Below are 23,215 nucleotides of genomic sequence, written 5' to 3'. Positions count from 1 at the left end.
GAAGGGAATTCCGGAGCTTGGGGCTGAGGTGGGGAAATCTCAGCACCCACAGGCAGAATGGTTGAAATCAGAGTATTCCGTAAGTCACGACTAAAGGAGCACAGAGATGAAGGCAAGAGACCCTTACAACACATGCCAATCTTCCTGCACATCTATACAGATCCCACTTGCCTGCATTATAACCATGTCCTTCTTTGATTTGCCTCTTCAACTGCAACTCTTAAATGTAGTGATTACACCGTCTCCCTTGGCAACACATTCCACATATCAACCACTTTGTGTGAAAAAACCTCTCTTGCAAAGACTCACCTATTAATGAATTAAACAACCATGTCTTTTGCAACTATTTCCACTTTTTATTCAGCTCTTCTTCCAGAACTTCCAAAAGTTCTTCCTGAAATCCACTGCCACACCCTACCAAACCATCACATCCTCAGAAACAAAGTTTTCTGAATGCCTTGATTTCTTGGTGATATGAAGACCTATCCTTTCCCACAAGAGGCAAACTTCTATACCTGTACCGTGGAGAGCAATCCGACAGGCTGCATCACTGTCTGGTATGAAGGGGCTACTGCACAGGACCAAAAGAAGCTTCAGAAGGTTGTAAATCTAGTCAGCTCCATCTTGGGCACTAGCCTGCAAAGTACCTAGGACATCTTCAGGGAACAGTGTCTCAGAAAGGCAGTATCCATTATTAAGGACCTCCAGCACCCGGGGCATACCCTTTTCTCACTGTTGCCATCAGGTAGGAGGTACAGAAGCCTGAAGGCACACATTCAGCGATTCAGGAACAGCTTCTTCCCCTCTGCCATCTGATTCCTAAATGGGCATTGAAGCTTTGGATATTACCCCATTTTTTTTAAACATACAGTATTTCTGTTTTTGCATGTTTTTAAAAAATATATTCAAAATATATGTAATTGATTTACTTGTTCATTTATTATTATGTTTTATTTTATTTATTATTTTTTTCCCTCTGCGCTAGATTATGTATTGCATTGAACCACTGCTGCTAAGTTAACAAATTTCACATCACAAGCTGGTGATAATAAATCTGATTCTGATTCTGAATACCCTCTTTGTACTCTAGGGAAAACTGCCACAATTTTAAAGTTCTCCATCAAGTTATTCTTAAAGATCAAGGAGCCCACTCAGCTCTCATAACCACTTAGTTTTGGTTTCCTCCTTGCAAAATTGCTTTGTACTCTTTTCAGGTATCTATGCATTTTTAACAATACTCTATAGATGGAACTGCAGAGTGTGGTCAAATGAAACTCAGAAGCTGGGTAACTTGCCACAGAACATGGAATGGTCCACCACATTGTGTCCCTTTGGCACACAAATGTCGGAGCTGAACATGACACCGAATTAAACAATTTCGGCCTGTACATGATCTATATCCTTCTATTCCCTGCATATTTATGTATCTGACAGATTTTAAACACCACTACCATTACTGCCACCAGCCTCAGCAGCTCATTCCAGACATCTACCAATCTCTGTGTCAACCAACTTGCTCTGAACATCTCCTTTAAGCTTTCCACCCCGCAACAGAAATGCATGTTTTCTAGTACTTGAAATTTATACCCTGGGGAAAAGATTCTGATTGACTGCCTCTCACAATCTTATAAACTTCCATCAGGTCTTCCCTCAGCCAACCATAGTCCAAGGAAAACAACACGTGTTTGTCTAACTTCTCCTTACAGCTCATACACTCTAATCCAGGCAGCATCCCGGTAAACCTCTACTGTACTCTTTGCAAAGCCTCCACATCCTTCCTTTAATGGGGTGACCAGAATCCCACACAATTCTTTAAGTAAAACATTCTACCTGTTGTCCTCCCCTGCCTAGGGAAGCTACCAAGACAAATTTGTTTTCTCTTGTCTTGTTTCTGATGAAGAGTGTGAGTTCCCTGCCTAAGTAGACAGCGATGATATAAGAAAGGCACACTTTGATTCTGTATGTAAAGAAACAGGTCAAGGAGCATGCTACACTGTACTGTGGCTGTCAGTTCTTGTCTAACTGAATGTCAAGTACATCAAGTGAATTTGTAGAGAGATCCAACTGAGAAGCATAACATTCATTTCAACTAAAAATGCCACCTGTTAAAGATCAAATATTAAAGTTGGTGATACTGAAGATGGAGATGTTAGGTTTCTTCAATGAAATGAGATGGGAATAGTTAAGGGTTAATAGCTGAAATTTGAGCATCAATAAAGAGAAGCTTCCGTAAGCTGGATGGGCAGAGATCAGAGGACCAAACTTATGAAGGAATAAAGAGACTTTTTTATGTTGTTGTGATGCTCCAGGCTGGAATTGAGGTGATAGGAGGAAAACTGGAGGTCCTGTCAGAGCTTTGAAGGGTTTTGGAGCAATAACCAACACTTCCAGGAAAGAGAAGCAAACATAAACCAAATGGAAAAGGAAATGGAGACAAAAAGGGAAGAATCCTTTTCACCATGAATTGTGATGGTACGGAGTACGTTGCCCTAAACTGTGGTGGAAGCAGATTTGATAGAAACTTCCAGAAATGATAAATGGAAAGCACGACAGATGTTGGAAATATAAAGTGGAAAAAAACAGAAAATGCTAGAAGAAGTCAGCGGGTCAGGCAGCATCTGCGGAGAAAGGAAAAAGAATGAACCTTTCAAGTCAAAGTCCTTTCACCAGAGCTGGAAAAAGCCCATTGGCTTGCAACAGCAACTCTCTTGTCCCATCCACATACACTGCTTTCAAAGGTGACTGGGAATGGCCCAAAGGGAAAGATGCAGAGTGGCCACACTCTTTCACAGTGCTACCACAGTATAGAGATTGAACAACATGGTCTGTGGTACTGTCAACAGATTTTACTGGAATGACAGTTAGAGCTTGTATCACTATGTGTTCTGTGTTTATTGATCACTGTAATTTATAGACTAACTACCGGTATGTTTAAATTAACACAATTCTAAACAATGCAATGCAATCATGTAGCCAATCACTTCTGAGCTAAGATCTTGAATCGGTTGAGTGAGGGGATACCAGCATTAAATGGACTGTGTGATCAGCTCTATACCTAGTGACACATTGATGAAGCAGTGATGTCACAAATCAGTACGCTGTCGTGGTCAGCAGGAGGATGTCACATGCTCCGGAACAGAGGCACAGGACCAGATCAGTGTCACATGACACAGTGGACCTTCGCAAAGGCCATAGCATGAGACCAACTAACTAACTCACTGCCCATTGCAAACTGTTAAATAAGTCTAAATACGACGAGAAGCATTGCAATCAATAAGGGTGAGAAGAGAAACTGCCTACTCACAAATGAGTTGAACTGGAAGTAACAAACGTATTCAAACACATTACAAATTCACTTTAAGAAGAGCAAGCATTACATTGATTCTAGGAACAATTATCATTCATTATTTCTTGGCCCTTGCACCAGAGTGTTTACCGTTTGGGGACCCACCTCCTTATCTTCATGACGACGACGGCACATTTCCTCGGGGGTCTCCATGCGCTCGATTGGAGTGGACAGTCTCAGTGAGTCTGATTCTACTCAAAGACAACACAAAGCAAAGTTAATCTACTCATGTCACCAGTGATATTCCAGCTTAATTGTAAGAGACAGGAAAAATTTCAAGGTGCAGTAGTAAACTTAATCTTGTGGTAAGCGGGTTGAAAAGACAAAGTGATGTTAGCATTCCTGGAACTTGATCTGAGTCATCTATTTCTGCCTTCTGGAGGTTCACAATTTCCTTCACCCACTTTCAACTGGCGTGGATTTGGTGATCCACGTCCAACCACCTGAAATTCTCACTCTAAACCTTTTGGCGCCACTTCTGCTCTTCAGATGATCATTTAGTGAAGCTATCTCTTGGAACGAGCATTTAAACACCAATCCTAATCTGTAGCTCAGTGGCAGGCTTCAACTGATAACCCGTTTGCAATGTGGCTGTTTTTAACCATAAAACAAATACTAAGCAATATCTGAATTTGGGCAAATAAACCCGAATAGTCTTAGTGGGTGCATCATTGTAGCTGTGTCTATGTGCATGGACAGTATGACCAGTGAGAAGTGATACCTATATCTCACTGTGACGAGAGTGAGGATATGATTGCCTCGACATACGTGTGTGGGACTGTACAATGCAACGGCGTGCAGCTGATGATTTCAGCTGAGGATCATCTTTGATGACAGCAAAGTTCCTGGTAAGAGCATAAAAACATAAAAGCACATCCAAAAGATGTACAAGTTAGCAGGTTAAACTGGCCGTGGATTCAGCTCCACCTACCTCTTATTCCCCATAATCCTTAATTACTCTGTTATCCAGAAATCTCACTGTTATCTTAAATATATTTGTTGAGGTAACCTGTATCCGGAGCAGAGAATTCCACAGATTCACCACTCTCTGGGAAAAGCAGTTTCTCTTAATCTCCATCTAAATCTATTCCCCTGAATCTTGAGGTCATGTCCCCTAATTCTAGTCTCGTTTACCAGCGTACATGTGTTGGATGTTTTTCTGCCTCTATCTTATTGAACCTTTCATGATTTTAAATGTTTCTATAGGATTCCCTCTCACTTTTCAGAATTCTGGTGTGTGTAGTCCCAGGTGACACAATCTCTCCTCACAGGTTAACCCCCACAACTCCAGAATCAACCCTATGAAGCTCCTCTGTGCCACCGCCAATGCCAGTATGTCTAACCTGAAGTAAGGGATTCTTAAATTATCAATTCCAGACAGACTTACTAATGCTTCCATGCCAGCATCATTCTTAACGGGTGCTTTGCAACCATGAGACAAGATTTGTCTGGAATCACTGGGCAAGCAACATACGAGTCAGCCAGTTACCAATGTTCCGGAGCTTGTGATGAAACGTCAGACAGGGAGGGAAAGAACAGACTTTAAGGAAAATTCATGTCACCGAAGACAGAAATAAAGATCACAGGCTGGGGCTTGTGGGTTAGAGGGGAGGGTGCTGGAGCAGAAACAAAGTGGGAAAGTGCAACAGACCAAGTATTGGCGAATTACTGGTAGATCCAAGTTCACTCTGCCGACTGTTGCTTGGGTCGACCCCATGGAGCACACACAGACACACACTGCTCCTACCGGCAGATCCCTTTGAGAGATCAGGCTGCCAAATGCCAACCCCTCGGCATGGCCCGCTTGCAGCCAAGTGTCTCAGTGTTTCCACGATGCGGAGGGAAGTTGTGCGCATGGGATGCGACGGCTTGGTGTTGGACAGTGGCCCCTGCATGACTGGGTTATCGAGCAGACGTCCTACCCCGTGGACTGCCTCTGTCTGGCTGGCTGAGTCCACATACGCTAAAGGGCTTCGAAACCTGTGGAAGAAGGGCTGTTTAAGTCTGAATGGCCGTGGACTCAGGAGGAAGAGGTTTCTAGAGAGAGGGGACGAGGGATGTTGTGCAGTCAATGGGGAATCAGTGGTCTGTCCTCTGTGCCTGTACAGAGCAGTGAATCTGGTGTCGGAGATGAGACGGGCTTGTTCGTACTGGCTTGCTGTGTGCGCGTTGACTGAGTGACAGCCGCTTGTACAGCTCTTGGCTGAGAGCAGGGAGAGGCAGTCAAGCTCGACGCAAGGGCGAGGAGTTACTGTCTTGGTGACCACAACTTCACTGAGCTTGGGCGCCCCCTCCTCCTCCTCCACCTCGCTGCCAGATGCCGAAGTTCCTTGGATGGAAATTTGAACATCGGGCTTTGGGTTGTCATACTGCTGGGGCGGGGGATCCAAGAGAGATTCGGCCGATTGTGCTGACTGCAGGAACGATGTAGAGGGAGATGCCACAGGGCTCTTCGCCGACGTTGAGACATTGCCCAGATCCAATGAAGGCATCGATCGGGACCTCTGGATTATCTGTTCAAACTGACTGACTCTGGAGGATACTGAACATCTTGAGAAACTTTCCAACTCATCCTCATCTGCGTTCTGCTCACTCTGGAAGGTCGGACTGCATTTAGACTGAAGCAGCACATCTCTCACAGGAGAGCCTGGACCTGCTCCCCGATGCCTCGATGGACTAAACTGGTGCATGTTTTGTTGCAGTTTGATAAAACGGGTTACATCATTCACAAAGCCATTTGGAATTGGGCATCCCCTTGCAAGGGTGGCTGACTTCTGCAGTCCTCCATCACCACTCAAACAAAGAGCAGGCTCCCGTGTCTCCTTGAGCAAGAGGGACTCAAAGCTTCGTCCAGTCTCCTTCATCACAACTCTCCCATTGTCAAGCAGGCAATCGCTGAGGAGGTTCTCACAGCTCTGGGCTTTCTGTGGAGAGGCCCCCTCTCTATCCTGGGTTGCAATGCTGTGTACAGGGAGCTTGGGCTTGAATTTTGTGGGAAGGATTTCAGAAAGGCAGGCCTTTGCTGCCGATAGGGACTTCTTTGATTTATATTTATAGCCTAGTACATTACTACAATTAACTGCTGTATTATTAATTGAAGTAGTTGAAATGTTGCGGCCAATCGCACCTTTAAAATCCACTGGCAAGCATGCAGGACACAGAACAAACACAAATGTTAGAGCACAGTAAGTTAGTAAAATCACTTTGTACACACCCACACCATTTCACGATCATCAACAGACAAGGGTCACCAGAGGGAGTTCTCGGTCTGTCAGTTGGATAGTGGAAGCCCAGGTGCTACACAGTTTCTGATGAACGCACTGGTCAGCCAACAAGGTGACTATGCTTGGTGCAACATTCAGCATCATCTTTCAGGATTGATATCCTGAATGCAACTGGTCACACAGTTATCAGCCCAGTCAAAGGAGACAGCAGTTGTTGACTGCAGGCGAGGCCAACCACTTAGATGCCACAACCAAGCAAACTCACCAACATATCTACTTCCTCAGGAGGCTGAAGAAATTTGAAATGTCCCCATCGGCCCTTATCAATTTTAATCATAGCTCCATAGGGAGTGTCCTATCTGGTTGCATAACAGGTTGCTTTGGCAACTGTTCTGCCCATGACTGCAAGAAACCACAGCTCAGCATATCATAGAGACCAGCCTTCCCTCCATGGACTCTGTCTACACTTCTCGCTGCCTCAGGAAATCTGCCAGCATAATTAGTGATCCCACCCACTCTGGTCATTCTCTTGTCTGCCCTCTGCCAAGATATAGAAGCCTGAAAGTATATACTACCAGGTTTACGAACAGTTTTTACTCCCCCCACACCTTTTTAAGACTATTGAATGGTTCCCTTATACAATAAGATGGACTCTTGACGTCACTAACTACTCAGTTATAACCTTGCACCTTCTTGTCCAATTGGACTGCTCATTCACTCTACTCGTCATTCTCTCAGCTTTACCTTGTACTACCTCAATGCACTGTGGAATAACTTGATCTGTAGGAACAGTATGCAAGACAAGTTTTTCACTGTACCTCAGTATATACCAATTCCATTAGCAAACTAATAAACATGATTGTTTTAGAAACAAAAGGTATAACTGAATACAGACCCATTTACCCGACCTAATTTGGTTCCATTCTCCAGAGTTCCATTTATAGAGCTGGTTAAATTGATCCAACAACAATCAGTTCGCCTGCATGATCACACACAGGTAGACAAGCTCTGTGTCAACCCCACTAAACCTGGATCGACACTGCAGTACCAACTGGCAGTACCACTTAGGGATGGCATGACAGGAAATGAAAAATGCCAGGCTGGTAACAATGGACTCTAGGTTTTCCCAGAGACAACAGCTGCCACCAAGTGTTACCACTGACCTAGGAGCGAAGTAGAATCACACAGCACAGGAACAAGCCCTCCGGCCCACCACTTTCATGCCAACATTTGCGCTTGTCTACTCTACATTTGCTGCAATAGGTCTGTATCCTTCTAATCTTTGCATATTTAACTGTTTTTTTCTAAACACCTCTTAAAGGTTGTAATTGTAACTGACTCTATCTCCTCTTCTAACAGTAAATTTAGAATTCTTTCCCATCACCCCCCCCCCCCCCCGGGTACCCTCCCCTTTTCCCATTCTCCTGTAGCCCATTCTCTGCAACCCAGCTGGCTTCACCAGTCACCTTCTAGCTATCCTCTTTCCTCTCACCCTACCTTTTCATTTTAGCATCCTTCCCTTTCCTTTTCAGTCCCAAAGAAGGGTCTTGGCCCTAAACATTGACTGTTTATTCATTTCCAAAAATGCTGCCTGACCTGCTGAGTTCCTCCACCATTTTTTTTTTTGCTTGTTACAGTGAATTTTACCACTCTGTATACAAAAAATCTTTCCTCTCAGATTCCTTTTAAGCTCCTTCCTCTCACCTTAAACCTGTGCTCTCTTGTTTCTGATCCTTTTCTACCATGGGAAAAAGATGATCTACTTTTTGATGTATTTTAATAACTTTATATACCTCTATCAGGTCACCCCTCAGTATGTCCTGCCTCTGAAATTCTGCACCCTGACTTCTGAAGGCAAACATGACATATTCCTTCTTCACCATCCATACTGTATTGCCACTTTCAGGGCCTATGTACATACCTCTAGGTCTTTCATTCTGTAATGCCTTATTATTTACTGTACATGTACTACCACTACATGACATTCCAAAATGGACTTGGAGGGATTAAATTCCATTTACCAACATTCATCCCAACTTTCCATCCAGTCTATATCCTATGGTAGCCTCCAACCGCCTTCCTCATTATCCACGTCACATACTATCATGTCATCCACAAACTTACTAACCAGTCCTCCTACATTCACATCCGAGTCATTGATAGACATCACAAACAACAAGGGTCCTGGTGTCAATCCCTGCGGTGCACCCCTCCAAATCAGGGGCTCCCAACCTTTTTTTTTTAATGCCACGGACTCCCACCATTAACCAAGAGATCTGTGGACCCCAGGTTGGGAAGCCTTGCTCTAAACAGAACCACCTCCGTCTGCCTCCCATCACTAAGCCAGGTTGAGATCCAGTCAGGCAGCTTGCCTTGGATTTCATGTGCCTTAACCATCTGGACCAGCCTTACTAAAGTCCTCAAAGACAAATTCTACGCCACTGCCTTTATCAGGTCTTCTCAGTTACCTCTTCAAGAAACTGATTCAAATTAGTGAGACTGGTCGCTCACACAAAGCCAGCTGAATATCTCGGCTGAAGACCTGCCTTTTCAAATCTAGATACATTCTCTTCCTTATTATTTTCACTAATAATTTCCCTACCACTGACCTAAGGCTCACTGGTCTGTAGTGTCCAGGCTTATCCGTGCTGCCCTCTTAAATAAAGGAACACTATTAGCCATCCTAGAGTAAGAAGACAGTGCTTGAAACTACAGCTAGTTAGTACATGCACAAGTTACATGCCACAGCTCAGTGGCCAGGTGAAGTTCGTGTGGTCCACAGCAGTATTCATTCAGTGAGTAGTCATTATCAGCATGTGGAATAGTCTGCATTCTGCTGCAGGCACAAATGGTAATGCACCAACCTGGTGGCAGAACATAGCCATGGACAAACCTTGCCCTGTCCACAACACATTGACACAAGCCCACTTAGGGAATTGTGGGCCAAAGGCAGATGGACAAACTATTGGATCGTGGAGAAATCTGGTTCAGTGACGACGTCAAACTCCAACCCTGGGTCAGTGCTCACATTTTGCTAAGCTGCTCACAACAGAGAAATAAAGACTCTCCTAATTCTGGAATTGTTCATGGAGTCCCAGCACCAACCCAGACTGTGTGATCCCATGCTTTCATACCATTTGATCTGCACTCTGAATCTTAACATTGAGGGTCTGCCAGCTCTATGAAGGTCTACCGGGTGTCAAGCAAAACCAAAAGAGAGGCCCTTTCACTCAGAATGTCGCCTATTGTGAGCATCTGCATAAATGTACTCGCAAAGGATTGTAAACAACTTAGGTAGAGGATGGAGACCCCATCCTGTGTAACATCTCCGCACTGGGCTCAGGGCGAGTGCTGATTAACTGGCAGGCAGGCATCAACTGCACGTGGGAGTCAGGATGAAGCTCTGCCATATGTTTGGCCACTTAGACCATGTTCACCTTTGGTTGAAGAGGAGCTGGATGTTCTCTTGTTCAATCCACTCAGCCCCTGGAAGGGAATATCTCCACCTTCTAGAACCGTCTTGTAGATCTGCCTTTCGTTGTCCTGAGTGACAGATTCCCCTGTTCCCACCTCCGACGGCTGACTCACTGCGTGGTAACTGGGTGAAAAAGCCGAGCTGGAAAATAAAACAACGGTACAAGTGTCATTGCCCGTTTCTGGGTGACTTGTCCAACTGACTAAAAACAGTTCCATCAGATGCTGACATTTGTACAAAACTGCCACTCTGAAATGTTACATGACTCACACATACTTTCAAATATTTACCAGGAATGCAAAAGACCTTCATCAGTCAGAGGCCCAATTGTGCGGCTCACTGTGAGGGGGAGAAGTACAAAGCTGACTCATTCAATGAACTGCAAATTATTTGGGAAACTAAGTTCATAGGAGCTGCCATAAATTAGGCCAAAACCTTGTATTCTTCCCATTAAGGACACTGACATTTCTGCTGAAGGATTTCTCCCCTCCTCAACTTTGGAATGAAACTGGAAATTCAGAATCCCTTCTCCTCAGTCTTCAAGTTTCACAGTGTGATGTATAATCCAGGCACTGGATTTATTGCAGAAGAGTGATTTTACCTATGAAGAGTTTTGGTGTTATAACATTACGGGATGTGTATCAAAGATTCAAAGTGCATTTATTATCAAAGAATGCATAAATTTTACAACTTTAAGATTTGTTTGCTTACAGGCAGTCACAAAGCAAGGAACCCAAAAGAACCCAATTAAAAATAAGACCAATCCCACCCCCGTGCCCACAGAGAAAGGAAAAAAAAACACAACACAATCATGCAAACTATAGAAGTGAACAACGATGGCATTCTTTAGATCCAAATCCCGGGAGCAGCCCAGACTAGGCCCAAAGCCTTGGTATTCAGTTCATCATATTAGCAGGGCAGATCACTGCACAGTTCGCGGACACGAAGTACAGCCTTAGCGTCGCGGGGAGAGGAACCCCCAGACTATCTGGGCCTGCGTTAAAATTGTCCCAACCTCGCAGTAGGATGTGGCAAATTGCTTCAGGACTAGATTTCGCTGCCAGAGAAGCCATTCTTGACCTCTCCTGATTGGCTCAGCGCCCAGAGTGATCCATCCTCACCTGACACCTTGCCTTCCAGTCCATCTTGGCTCGCATTTAGATTGTCCAAACAGCATACTGTACCTCACATTAGGACCCGGGCCTCGCCAGAACGAATCGCTCCAGGCCTAGAACATGCCACCCATCGTGGGGAGGACTTCCCATTTTCTAAATGGAGCATAATTCCAAGACCAACAATACACTCCATTTATGAAGCCCCACTCCATCTGGTTCAAGAACAGTTATTTCTCTTCAACCATTTAGATTATGAACCAACCAGCACAACCAATCACTAGAGCTTACCAACCTAATTTTGCACTCAAACAGACTTTTTATTTCTTTTAATTAAGCTCTTTCTTGTAAAAAAAAATGTGTTTAATCATTTTTCTTGCAAATACTGCTTGCGAGATGCTATGTGCCAGGGATGCTGCTGCAAGTACACTTAGTGACCATTTCACTTTGAACCTAATAAAGTGGCCATTGAATGTATGCTTGTGGTCTTCTGTTGCTGTAATCCACTCACTTCATGGTTCAATGTGGCGTAAGTTCAGAGAAACTCATCTACACACCACTGTTGTAACGTCTTCCTATCATCTTGAACTAGTCTGGCCACTTTTGTCTGAGCTCTCTCATTAACAAGGCATTTTCACACATAGAACAACCGCTCACCGGCTGTTTTTATTTTTCTGTTTGTTTTTTGCACCATTCCCTGTAAATTCTAGAAATTGCTGAGCATGAAAATCCCAGGAGATCAGCAGTTTCTGAGATACTCAAACCACCCCATCGGGCACCACAACCATACCATGGTCAAAGTCACTTAGATCACATTTCTTCCCCATGCTGATGTTTGGTCTGAACAACAATTGAACCTTTTGACCATGTCTGCATGCTTTTATGCATTGAGTTGCTGCCACATGATTGGCTGATTTTATATTTGCATTACCGAGCAAGTGTACAGGTGTACCTAACAAGGTGACCACTGAGAGTATGTTTTTCATTGCATCTGATCATACACGTACTGGAGAATATGTCAATAAACTCTACAATAAACTCGCCTTTGATATGGACCGAACAGAAACTGGGATTGTGCAGTTAGTTTTTTTGGTTTGCTTTGGCTGACCTGATCTTCAAGAAAACCTTCCAAAGGAATTGATATTAACATTGGTATCCATCACATCACACAAGGGAACCATTCAATATTCTTAAAACAGCAGGGTCGAAACTGTCATTAAGTTTGCTGGCTCGTGCTTTCAGGATCTGGCATCTTCTGCACAAGGGGAGAAGGGAAAGAGTGTGGGGGCAGGTGGTGTCTTTGCGCTGGTTGCTTTACTGAGGCAGTGAGAGGTGTAGACAGAGACACAGAAACATAGAAAACCTACAGCACAATACAGGGCTTTCGTCCCACAAAGCTGTGCTGAACATGTCCTTACCTTAGAAATTACCTAGGGTTACCCATAGCCTTCTATTTTTCTAAGCTCCATGTATCCATCCAGGAATCTCTTAAAAGACCCTATCGTTTCTGCCTCCACCATTGCCACCGGCAGTCCATTCCACGCACTCACCACTCTCTGCATAAAAAACTTACCCCTGACATCTCCTCTGTACCTACTTCCAAACACCCCAAAACTATGCCCTCTCGTGCTAGCCATTTCAGCCCTGGGAAAAAGCCTCTGACTATCCACATAATCAATGCCTGAACCATGGAGGTGAGACAGGTTACCAGGATGTGCTGAACTCTCTGCACTCACCTGCAAAGCAGTTGCAGTAAAAAGTCATCATGCATCCAGATAGGATGCTTTCTACAGTGCATCAATAAAAATCTGTAACCCTGTATGACGGTGTAGGGCAGTGTAACTTTCTACCAGGCCTCTCACACTCTGCTGTGTACTCTACAGCCAACTCGTGCTTTTTAAGACATAGATTCACTGTCATAATATAAGAAGCTAGTAATTCATCATAGCAAATAACGTGCTCAGCTGTGATGAATAACCACATTAAGTGTTTTATTGATGTGATAAACACTAGCCGAGGTAGAAATGCCAAACTCCCACTAGGTCTCGTACAGATACATTGCTTTGAAAGTTCAAAGTGCATTTAATATCAAAGTATGTATACATTGTACAACCTTGAGACTAGTCTCGTTACAGGCAGCCACAAAACAGGGAAACCCCGAAAGAGCCCATTTAAAAAAAAAGATCGTCAAACATTCAGTGTGCAGGGAGAAAAGAATCATGTAAACAATAAAAATAACCAAATAGCATTCAGAACTGAAGTTTTATGAAAGACTTGAAGTCATGCATCACCACAGTCAAAGGAGTAAGGAATTATTTAAATTATATTTATATATTTCTTATTGTAATTTGCTTTTATCACGATGTTGCAAAACAACAAATGTCATGACATACAGTTTGCCGATGATATTAATCCTGATTCTGATTCTGAATTGCCACCTTTAGAATCAGTGGAGGTTGCCTGTCCCATCACCCCTGCTCCAGTTCTGGGAAAGAGCTCTCTAACTAGTTCTTTTCCCCTTTTTTTAAACCCCATGTTGATAATTTTTTTTCAAATATTTATGTCAATGATTTCACCTCGTGCTTTTTAATGTAGTGCATTCCTGATTGTAATAACTTACTGCAGACAAAACTCTCATCTCCTCTCTAAGCATTTATGCAATACCTTAAATCTGTATCCTTGGGTTATTGACCTTCTCCCAATCAAATAACTTTTGACTCAGCAAAACTCTCCATAATTTAGTGTCCCTTTGAAATCACCGTCACCTTTCTATATTCGAAATGAGGTCAGTCCCAGCTTCTCCAGTCACTCCACAGGACTGAAGCTCCAAAGCCTGGTACCACTTGAGTAATGGTAGGAACACCAGGTACCCAAGTTCAATTCCCACCACTATCTGCGAGGAGTTTGTACATTCTCCCCACGGCTGCGTGGGTTTCCTCCAGGTGCTCTGGTTTCTTCCCACAGTCCAAAGATGCACAGGTTAATAGGTTAATTGGTCACATGGGTGTAATTGGGAAGCGCAGGCTCATTGGGGCAGAAGAACCTGTTACCTTACTGTATCTCTTAAAAAAATACACTCCAGCAAACCTGTTCTGTACCATCTCCAAAGCCCTGACATTTTCCTAAAATGTTCCTATATTAAACACAAGTCAAGCTGAGGTCCAAGGATAAAAGGGCTTATTTCCTCAAATAGCACTTAGTCACCTGAAACATCAGCTGGTCACTCCATAACCTCCCATGCTGGTTGGACAGCTTGTTGCCAGGGCATCCTCTCTCTGCAGTTACATAGTGCCTGCCACTCAAAACTGTGCTGTGGAAAACACAACAGCTATACGGTACACAGCCAGTCCCCACAAACAATTCCAGGTCAGGTGCTGTCTGTGGAGTCATCTGAGAGACACACTGTGGAAAGCCCGGCTATTGACACAGGAGAGGCCTCAGTGTAATGCCTGAACTGAGGGCTGTAGGAATGACACTCACTCGGTCCAGTGCTGGAGTGTCAGCCAAGATAATTCTGTTCATGTTCTGGGACCCAAGCTATGATCTGATTCAAAGATCAGTGAGCCAGGGCTCACAGTGCAAACTACTGAGCTGCGAGCTTTCCCTTTAGCTATCCCACAGGTTGGTAACCTTAGAGATGCCTTCTGGTACTGAATGTTAAACTCCTGTGCTATAAATTTATAAACACATATTCTGGCAATGTTATAAATTGGCCTCCTGAGCAGTAATTTAAATTGCCACTTCCAATTTTTGTTACTTTGCAGGGAATTTTCCCAGCTACAAATTCATATTGAATAATCACTTGTCAGTGGTATTTTTATGGAACTAATGGGCATGGCTGTGGTTTTCTCTAACCACACTCCAGTAACTACAAACCTTGGAATAACATACAACACCATCTATTGTATCTTCTGCATTACAGGCACCCGGTTAAAGCACTGCATTTAAAGGATCCAGGGTGTTGGAGGGGCGACTTTTTAGAACAGAGGTAAGGAGGAATATTTTTGGCCAGAGAGTAGTGAATCTGTGGAATGCTCTGCCACAGACTGGAGTGGAGGTCAAGTCTGTGAGTGTATTTAAGATGGAAGTTGATAGTTTCCTGATTGGTCAGGGCATCAAAGGACATGGCGAGAAGGCAGATGTATGGATTGAGTGGGGTCTGGGATCAGCTATGATGAAACAGCAGAGCAGACTCGATGGGCTGAATGGCCTAATTCTGCTCCTGTGTTTTATGGTCTTTACAAATCATCACTGGAGCTCCAGCTTTAAACCTGAACCAATACACTGTGTGCATGTGACTTGCTGCCAATGGACTTGGGGCCCTTCACCGTGACAGTGGGATCACAGGCAATCACACAGAGCAAGGGAAGTGAGCACAGATACAGAAACCCACACTGTCAGGACTTACCACAAAACTAAAGAAATCCATGCTCACATATACAAGGAGACCTACCTGTAATAATCACAGTGGCTTTTCATGGCTGTCTTACCATTGAGTTAGACCAGAGCAAGAGGCAGTCTGGTGCAACACTGACCAGGGATATTCATTTTCAGATTACTTAACTAAGGTCCCCTTTCCCCTCTCAAGTGATTTCCCTGGCACTCTTTCAAATGAAGAAGTGGGTTTCTCTCTAGGCTCCTGGGCAACCGGGAGCCAAAGCCAGTACCAAAACTTGAGTCACCCAGTGACTGCTGCATTTCTCTGGGATCTTGTTGTACCCAATTGACACAGTTGCAAATTGGAAAGGCAGGCAATTTTGGAACATCTAAAGGATATAAATGGTGTTATCGTACCTCAGGAACAGGCTCTTTAGCTACAAAGTTGTGCCAAATCCATTAACCATAATTAAATGGCCAACTAATCCCTTCTGCCAACACAATGTCTATACCTCTCCATTCTCTGCATATCTATGTGCCTATCTAACAGTCTCCCAAACACCACTTATTGTACTTGGCTCCATTAGTACCCCTGGCAGCACATTCCAGGCACCCACCACTCGCTCTATAGCTAACTTGTCCCACAGATCTCCTTTCTACTGACCCCTTCGCACTTTAAATGCATGCCCTTTAGTATTAGGCATTTCAACCCTGGGGAAAAAGATACTAGTTATCAACTCTATGTATGCCTTTCATAACCATATGGACATCTATCACATTTCCCCCAAACCTCCACCATTTCAGTGAAAGCAACCGAAGTTTATCCAACCTCTCCTTATAGCAGATGTCCTCTAATCCCGGCAGCATCCTGGTAAACCTCTTCGGCACTCTCTCCAAAGCCTCCACATTCTCCCCTTGTTATGGGGCAACCAGAGCTGAATGCAATACTCCAGATGCCACCTAATCAGAGGTTTATAAAGCCATAAGTTACTGACTCTTGAATTCATTGCCTTGACTAATAAAGGCAGGTATGCCATACACAACACCTCATATGTGGCTGGAACATTTCTCCACCCAATTTATCTATATTGTGCTGCATCCTTTTGGCAATTTTCTACACAATCCACACCACCAACCTTTACAACACCTTTGAACTTACAAACCCACCTTTCTATGTTTTCATTCGAGTGATTTATTCATATAACAAGCAGCAGTGGTGATCACTATGGAGTACGAGTCACAGACCAGCTCACCCCCCACCACCGACCCGTCAGAATAACTCCTCTCAGCACTGTCACACTTTATTTTCTATTCTGAATCCAAATGGCCAATTTACCATGGATCCTGTGCATCTCAATGCTTAACATTAGAAGCAAATGTTTTTCTTCAGCAACATTGTTTGCTTTTTGATCTACTTTTCAGCATTTTACAACCACGATGGCCTTGTGGGCTGAAATGACAATAACAATTGAAGAGTGCTTCTGTTTCAGAGTCCAAGGAGACCCAAGCTCATTATGGAAAGGGCATGTAATCTGCACAAAGATTAGTACAACAATTTATTGGCAAATGGGTGAGGAACATACAACTGATTATCTAGACTACCCTCTACAGCCCAGTAACAGGCTCAGCCTTCAAAGACAGGCCACTGATGGCACGAGCAGATGGGTACACATTACAGGGGACATTAGCGTGACACTATTTAAGGAGCAGATACCACGCACCAATGTAAATCGCAGCCAACATTTTCAGATTGTGTTAATCCATTTCTGAATGACTCAGTGAGTTCACTTCAAATTAAAAATTAACGCTTGGAATCCCAGCTCTGAAGCACTGTTACAAGTCTACCACCCATTTTATTTCCCTTGAACCTCTCTCAGATGTCCATTTGTGCCACTCTGATCCTCCTGTATATACTAAGGATTAATTTACAGCAGCAAATTTACATCCCTGCTATGTTTGGGACGTGGGGGAAAGCAGCACAGGGAGGAAACTTCCGTGGTCAGAGACAGAACATGTAAACTCCATACGGACAGTCAAAATTGAATCCTGGTTGCTCAAGCTATGACGGACTAACATTATTTACTTAGGGCAATGGGACTTAAGAATTGATCAGAGGAATGGCATCAATACAATGGGCCGAATGGCCCTCCTATATTATTAAAAATAGAACCTAGAACAGGACAGGACAGGAACAGGCCCTTCAGCCCACATATTGTGCTGAACTAATTAAAGTAATGATATTACTTTTGCCTACACATGGTCCTCATCCCTCCATTTTCTGCAAATTGCTTGGCCATCTACGAGCCTCTTAAATGTCTTTGTCATATCTGCCTCCACTACCATCCCTGGCAGTGCTTTCCTGGCACCCACCACTCCATGTGAAATAAAACATGCCTCCACACGGCTTCTTTGAACTTTCCCACACTTATCTCAAATGCATTCACTCTAATACAAGAGATTTTGTCACTGGGATAAAGATACTGCCTACTCCATCTATGTCACTCAGAATTTTACAAGCTTCTGACTGGTCTCTCCTCAGCATCTGATGCTCCAGAGAGAACTCCAGTTTTTTCCAATCTCTCCTTATAGCACTTGCTTTCCATGACAGACAGCATTCTGATAAATTTCTTCTGCACCCTCTCCAGAAACTTTCTATTATTCCTATATTGGGGTGATTAAAATAAATACAAGTAAAACCTTCTCCCTCAGTTATTGATCCAATCTGTCATTAATCTGCTTCCACCAGCCTAGCAGAATTTGCATTCCAGATCACATTGATTCACTGGGTAAGAAGATCTCTCCTCAGTTCAGTAAGGGCTTTCTGTCAGGCATCTGATACCCATGATTTTGATTTCTTGCCCATGAAACTGGAAGCTATTCTTTCTCATCTACTCCAAATTTTAATACTCTACTGGACTTCCTCATAAACTTTGATGCTTTAACAGTTATGGCAATATAAAGTCACTGAATTAGGAATCTCACAAATTCACATCCCACATTGGTAGTTAGGAAACTGAATTGGAAGTGGGTAAACAAGACTGGAATTAAGGCTACTCTCAGAAATGGTAACATGAAATCACCAGATTGTTGGAAAATCCCCACTGGTTGAGGGGAAGAAATCTTCGGACTACAATGTCTGGTCTACATGTGACTCCAGAACCACTCACATTGTCCACTCTCTCTCATTGCCTCTTCTGTTTAGAGACAATCAGAGTAATACAGTAAATGCTGGCATATCCACAACCTCTAACTGAATAACTGAAAAAAATACTGTCACTCCCCATCCAATCAAATCCCACTTCCCACTGCAACACGCAACCCTTAATCCATCTTCAAATTTGACTCATTTCTATTATGTGAGGTCTGGAATGGATGCAAAGCAACAGTAATTTATGAAGGATAAACAGAACTTCCTTGTTTTTACATTATATTCTTCTGCTAATCATATAATGTGTTTTTACTGATATCAACCATCTGATAATAAACTTTCAACCTTTCAGGATTTGAGTATACACTCTGCTCCTGCACGCCATTAAAATTACAAAGACTCTCTGACTCTTCCAACCAGAATAAAATAATTGCCATGTTTTTGTTGCTGTTTTTCCTTCAGCAGGGATCAGCAGCAGAAAAGACAAACAGTTTCAAGTTCCTGGGAGTCAACATCTCAGAAGGTCTTTCCTGGGTCCAACATATTGATGTAATTACTAATAAGGCATGCCAGCGGCTACATTTCATCGGGAGTTTGTGGAGGTTTGGTACAGTAAACTTCTACAGATGTACCGTGGAGAGCATTCTGACTGGTTGCATCACCGTCTGGTATGTAGTTATCAATTTACAGGATCTTCAGAGAGTTGTAAACTCAGCCAGCTCCATCATTGGCACTAGCCTCCCCCACGATCAAGGAAATCTCCAAAAGGCAACGCCTCTAAAAGGCAGCATCCATCATCTGGGACCCCACCACTACCAAGGAAATGCACACTTCTCATTGCTACCATCAGGGAGGAGGTACAGGACCCTGAAGATGCATACTTAATGTTTTAGGAACTACTTCTTCCCTTCTAACAGATATCTGAATGGTCCATAACCCATGAACACCACCTCATCATTTTGCTCTCTTTCTGCACTACTTATTTATCCTTTTACATATTTTGTATTGTAACTTATAGTCAACTTTTGTGTCTCACACTCTACTGTTGCCGCAAAACAACAAATTTCATGACATATGTCCGTGCTAATAAACTTGATTCTGATTCAACATATATGCCCATTATATCCGTGTCAATCCTAAATCTGTTACAATCCTCTTCAATGGTTACATTTCTTTCAGACTTCGAAAAACAACATCGCATACGTGTCTTGCTCAAAAAATGAAGCACATAGACACTTGTACACTTGTTTCACTGTGAAAAACAAATATTCATCTTGACTTTCTGATCTTTCAGCCAATTATATTTCCTTGTAGTCAATGTGCCGTGGATTTCAAATGTGCTGGTGTCTATTTTACCAACTACTAAGTACTGAATATATGAACGAATATAAGGTGACAAAATGGTTGTGGTGATGCGTCTAGTGTGGTTATGGAGTGTGTGGTTGTGGAGTGGGTGGTGTTAATCACTCTCACTTTCAGCTTCCACTGTTGGCTAGCAGTCTTGCAAAAAGGAGAGCTGAATGTGCAAGTCTCTCCCTTCCTGTACATACATAGCCTCTCCAACAGCAAGCCTCATATAGTGCCTCCTTGTTGGGACACATGGAAACTGAATTCCTTTCAGACTCAGGCTGAACTAGAGGACAGGGAGGAGATCTGGCCTCTCCACACGTAGAACACAGCCCAGCGGTGTGTGGACACGCCCTGGTGCTTGTGAACCAAATCCCCAGCTAGGGGTAAACAGCCCCACTGCCTTGTGGGCAGTTTCAGGATAGATGAAGGCAATGGGAGTAAACCCAGACAGCAAATCTGGAGTGGAGCCCCTAAGGCAGCTGGAGATCATTGAACATCCTTCTGGCAGCTCCTGCAGCCAAGCTGGTGCCAAATGTATTGCTTCATAAACCTTTCCTTTGGCTACACTGTTGAGGTCAAGAGGGAGATCTTGATGACTGGGCATCTCAGGATCTGCATACCACCTGCTTGTGATGATGATCATCATCACCCATTGTCCTTCCAGACAGGTAGATGTCAACTGAATGAAAAAAGCAATATAAACATTTGAAATGAAAGAAGAATTGGTAGCTCAAGTTGGCTCTTTTAAGGTTGTTCGCCAAGCCTGGAAGTTAGGTTGCAAACGTTTCTTCATCAGTCGACGTGCCATCATCAGTGTGCAACTGAGAGTCGTTTCTGCCGAGTGCTTGCGTTTATATTGGTCTGACTTGTTGTTCTGATTGGTTGGCTATCGATCCACTGGGTCCCAGACAACTGGGTAGGTGATTGGACTTCACTGGCCTGTATCCCTGTTTATCAGTCGTTGTGAGCGTTGGTTCTTAAAGGGCCTGTGACGCACCCCTCAGTCCCCACTCCGCAGACATGCAGGTTTGTAAATTGCGTCCAGATCAAAATGCTTGTTAATAGAATTCATTAGGAGTTAAAAGACAAGAAAGAGGCTAACCCGGCCATACATCAGGATAATTTCTGAAATGTCGGCAAAACTGCTCCAACCACACTGACTAATGATAGCACAAAAACACTGCACAGCCATCCAAATACACCTCTCGAGACCCAAGGATCCAACAGTCCACGAGGGAGAACAAACGCAATATACAAAATCCAATATGGAGACTGCCTCAAACACTATGTAGGATAGACAGGGAGAAAACTTTCTATGAGATGAACATCAGCGAGCCGTAAGAATACACAATCCTCTGTCACACATCTCAGTACATGAAGATGAAGAAGGACAGAATTTTGTCTGGGAAACTACAATAATCCAGGCAGTAGCACAAAACAAGAAATCAAGAGAATTCTTAGAAGCTTGGTTCTCAACAGAAGACCAATCAGAACATCATGTTGGACCAATATAAAACACGGAGCACTCGGCAGAAACAACGCTCAACTGCGCACTGATGATATCACCGCGACTGGTGAGGAAATGTTTGCGACCTAATCTCCAATCTCAGTGAACAACCCTACAACAAACAATATAAATATTTTTCTTTCTTTCAATTCCCATTCTTGGGCTGTGTTGTCTGAACGTGCCTAGAGACATGGAAAGGTCAGCGATTAGTGTTCTTGCCTCCTTGGCAGATAAATCTTAAATCAAAGTTTAACAACCTCTCCAATGTGAAATATCTACCAAGTTAAAAAGAAGAAATAAACTCAGCTGATCTCCTAGGCTCTATGGTGTGCTTGCCTTGCTGTCTATGATTATCAAATTGGCTGACAATCCTCTCACCAAGCAATCCAATTAGGTTTGATTTTAAATCAAAGAATTGATCATGAACAATACACAAACGTTATCCTAGTGGGGATGCCGGTGTCCCAATTTACTTACTCCCACATCACAAGTCATTTACACTTCTAGCTCCCCTGTGACAGAAGCTAGCGTCACATTCAAACCCCAAATGATGAATAATCAAATCTTGCATCACACCCAACCATCTGATGGGATATAGTGTTTCACGTTTGTTAAACGGGAACATCAAATTTCACCAGATTCCCCTCAGCTGTGCATCCTCATAAATAAATTATCCTGACTTTAATGTGCACATTACCGACACTTCATCTCCTATTGGGAGATCTTTTTTCTACATTTAGAGGTCAATATAGAATCATCAGAGTGCACAAATCACCAGTTAAGATCATTTTGCCCTCTTCCACCGGTGCTAGCCTAACAGCGCCATGCCATCCCAGATGGAACTTGACAAAAATAATGCTATGTCTAAATATTCACTGAAGTTATCAAACGGCAGAAAAGAAGCCTGCTGTACAATTAGTCTCAGATATTGCTGATTCTGACGTCTTCCCTGCAGTGCTCTCAGTTACAGAGCTCATCCTCGTCTCGATCAATCCCACTGAGTTCAGAGGCAGGCCTCCCCCCCCCCCCCCTCAGAAGCAGCATCGTCAAAGGCCCCTCCCGTCCTCCTCTCAATCTCTTTGACCGCCTGCCGTCTGGCAGAAGGTAACACAGCTTAAGAAGCAGAACTGCCAGGCTGGGTATCAGCTTCTTCCACTAGGCTGTTAGATTTCTTAACACCCTGCTGCCACCCAGCACACACTGCACCCTACCTCCCTCACCTCATCACGCCACAAATCACAGACACACTCTCATCCTGCACTAGTCACTTTTCATCTTCTATTGCTGCTGTTTCACATATATATACCGCTGCTGGCTTTATTATGCCGGCTGGTGGTGTAGTGGTATCAGCGCTGGACTTTGGGGCAGAAGCTCCTGAGTTCGAATCCAGCCGGCTTTCCATCTGTGCTGGATTGAGCACTGAGCTAGCAGCTTGATCTTGTAAAAAAGAAATTGCCTGCTACAGAAACATCAACAGCAAAAAAATTGGTGGCCTATGCTCTCTCGTGAGTTGAAAGGCAATTTATTTTCTTTCTTGTTTTATTATAATAGTACCAGTAACATTACACTGCCCTACATAATCATGCACCTTGCACTTAATGTCAATCTGCCAATCTTTCTTCAGGCCATGCCACTCAGGGACTTGTGTTAATATTATTTTGTGAGTGTATGTGCTG

At 43.5% G+C, this 23,215-nt stretch overlaps 2 protein-coding genes across 51 annotated transcripts in view; both read right to left on the bottom strand.

Annotated features, from left to right (window-relative positions):
• The window catches only part of LOC140714198 (sorbin and SH3 domain-containing protein 1-like), a 394,119-nt gene that overhangs the window by 22,065 nt on the left and 348,839 nt on the right, over positions 1 to 23,215 (bottom strand). For all 50 annotated transcript variants that reach the window (XM_073025130.1, XM_073025154.1, XM_073025132.1 and 47 more), the window contains 2 exons: positions 10,008 to 10,186; positions 3,452 to 3,537 (listed from right to left, as the gene is read on the bottom strand). In XM_073025130.1, the coding sequence (XP_072881231.1) occupies positions 3,452 to 3,537; positions 10,008 to 10,186 (265 nt within the window). The remainder of the gene's footprint in view (positions 1 to 3,451; positions 3,538 to 10,007; positions 10,187 to 23,215) is intronic.
• LOC140714506 (sorbin and SH3 domain-containing protein 1-like) lies at positions 4,157 to 6,353 on the bottom strand. The gene is made up of 2 exons (XM_073025800.1): positions 5,094 to 6,353; positions 4,157 to 4,191 (listed from the first exon to the last, which is right to left on the bottom strand). Exons 1-2 carry the CDS (start codon positions 6,208 to 6,210, stop codon positions 4,157 to 4,159), a joined length of 1,152 nt encoding a protein of 383 aa, XP_072881901.1. The 5' UTR covers positions 6,211 to 6,353.

The sequence above is a fragment of the Hemitrygon akajei genome, chromosome 21, assembly GCF_048418815.1.
Source record: "Hemitrygon akajei chromosome 21, sHemAka1.3, whole genome shotgun sequence".
In the NCBI taxonomy this organism is placed as follows: Eukaryota; Metazoa; Chordata; class Chondrichthyes; order Myliobatiformes; family Dasyatidae; genus Hemitrygon; species Hemitrygon akajei.
The sequence above is the reverse complement of the archived record's forward strand: the minus strand, read 5'-3'. Positions and strand labels throughout refer to the sequence as shown.

Bases quoted from the DNA above. Each gene is read 5' to 3' on its own strand.
- LOC140714506 (XM_073025800.1), bottom strand. From the start codon at position 6,210: ATGAAGGAGACTGGACGAAGCTTTGAGTCCCTCTTGCTCAAGGAGACA. The intron at 4,192-5,093 runs GTAGGAGCAGTG...TGCTCTTACCAG, and splicing joins TCTCTCAAAGGGATCTGCCG to GAACTTTGCTGTCATCAAAG.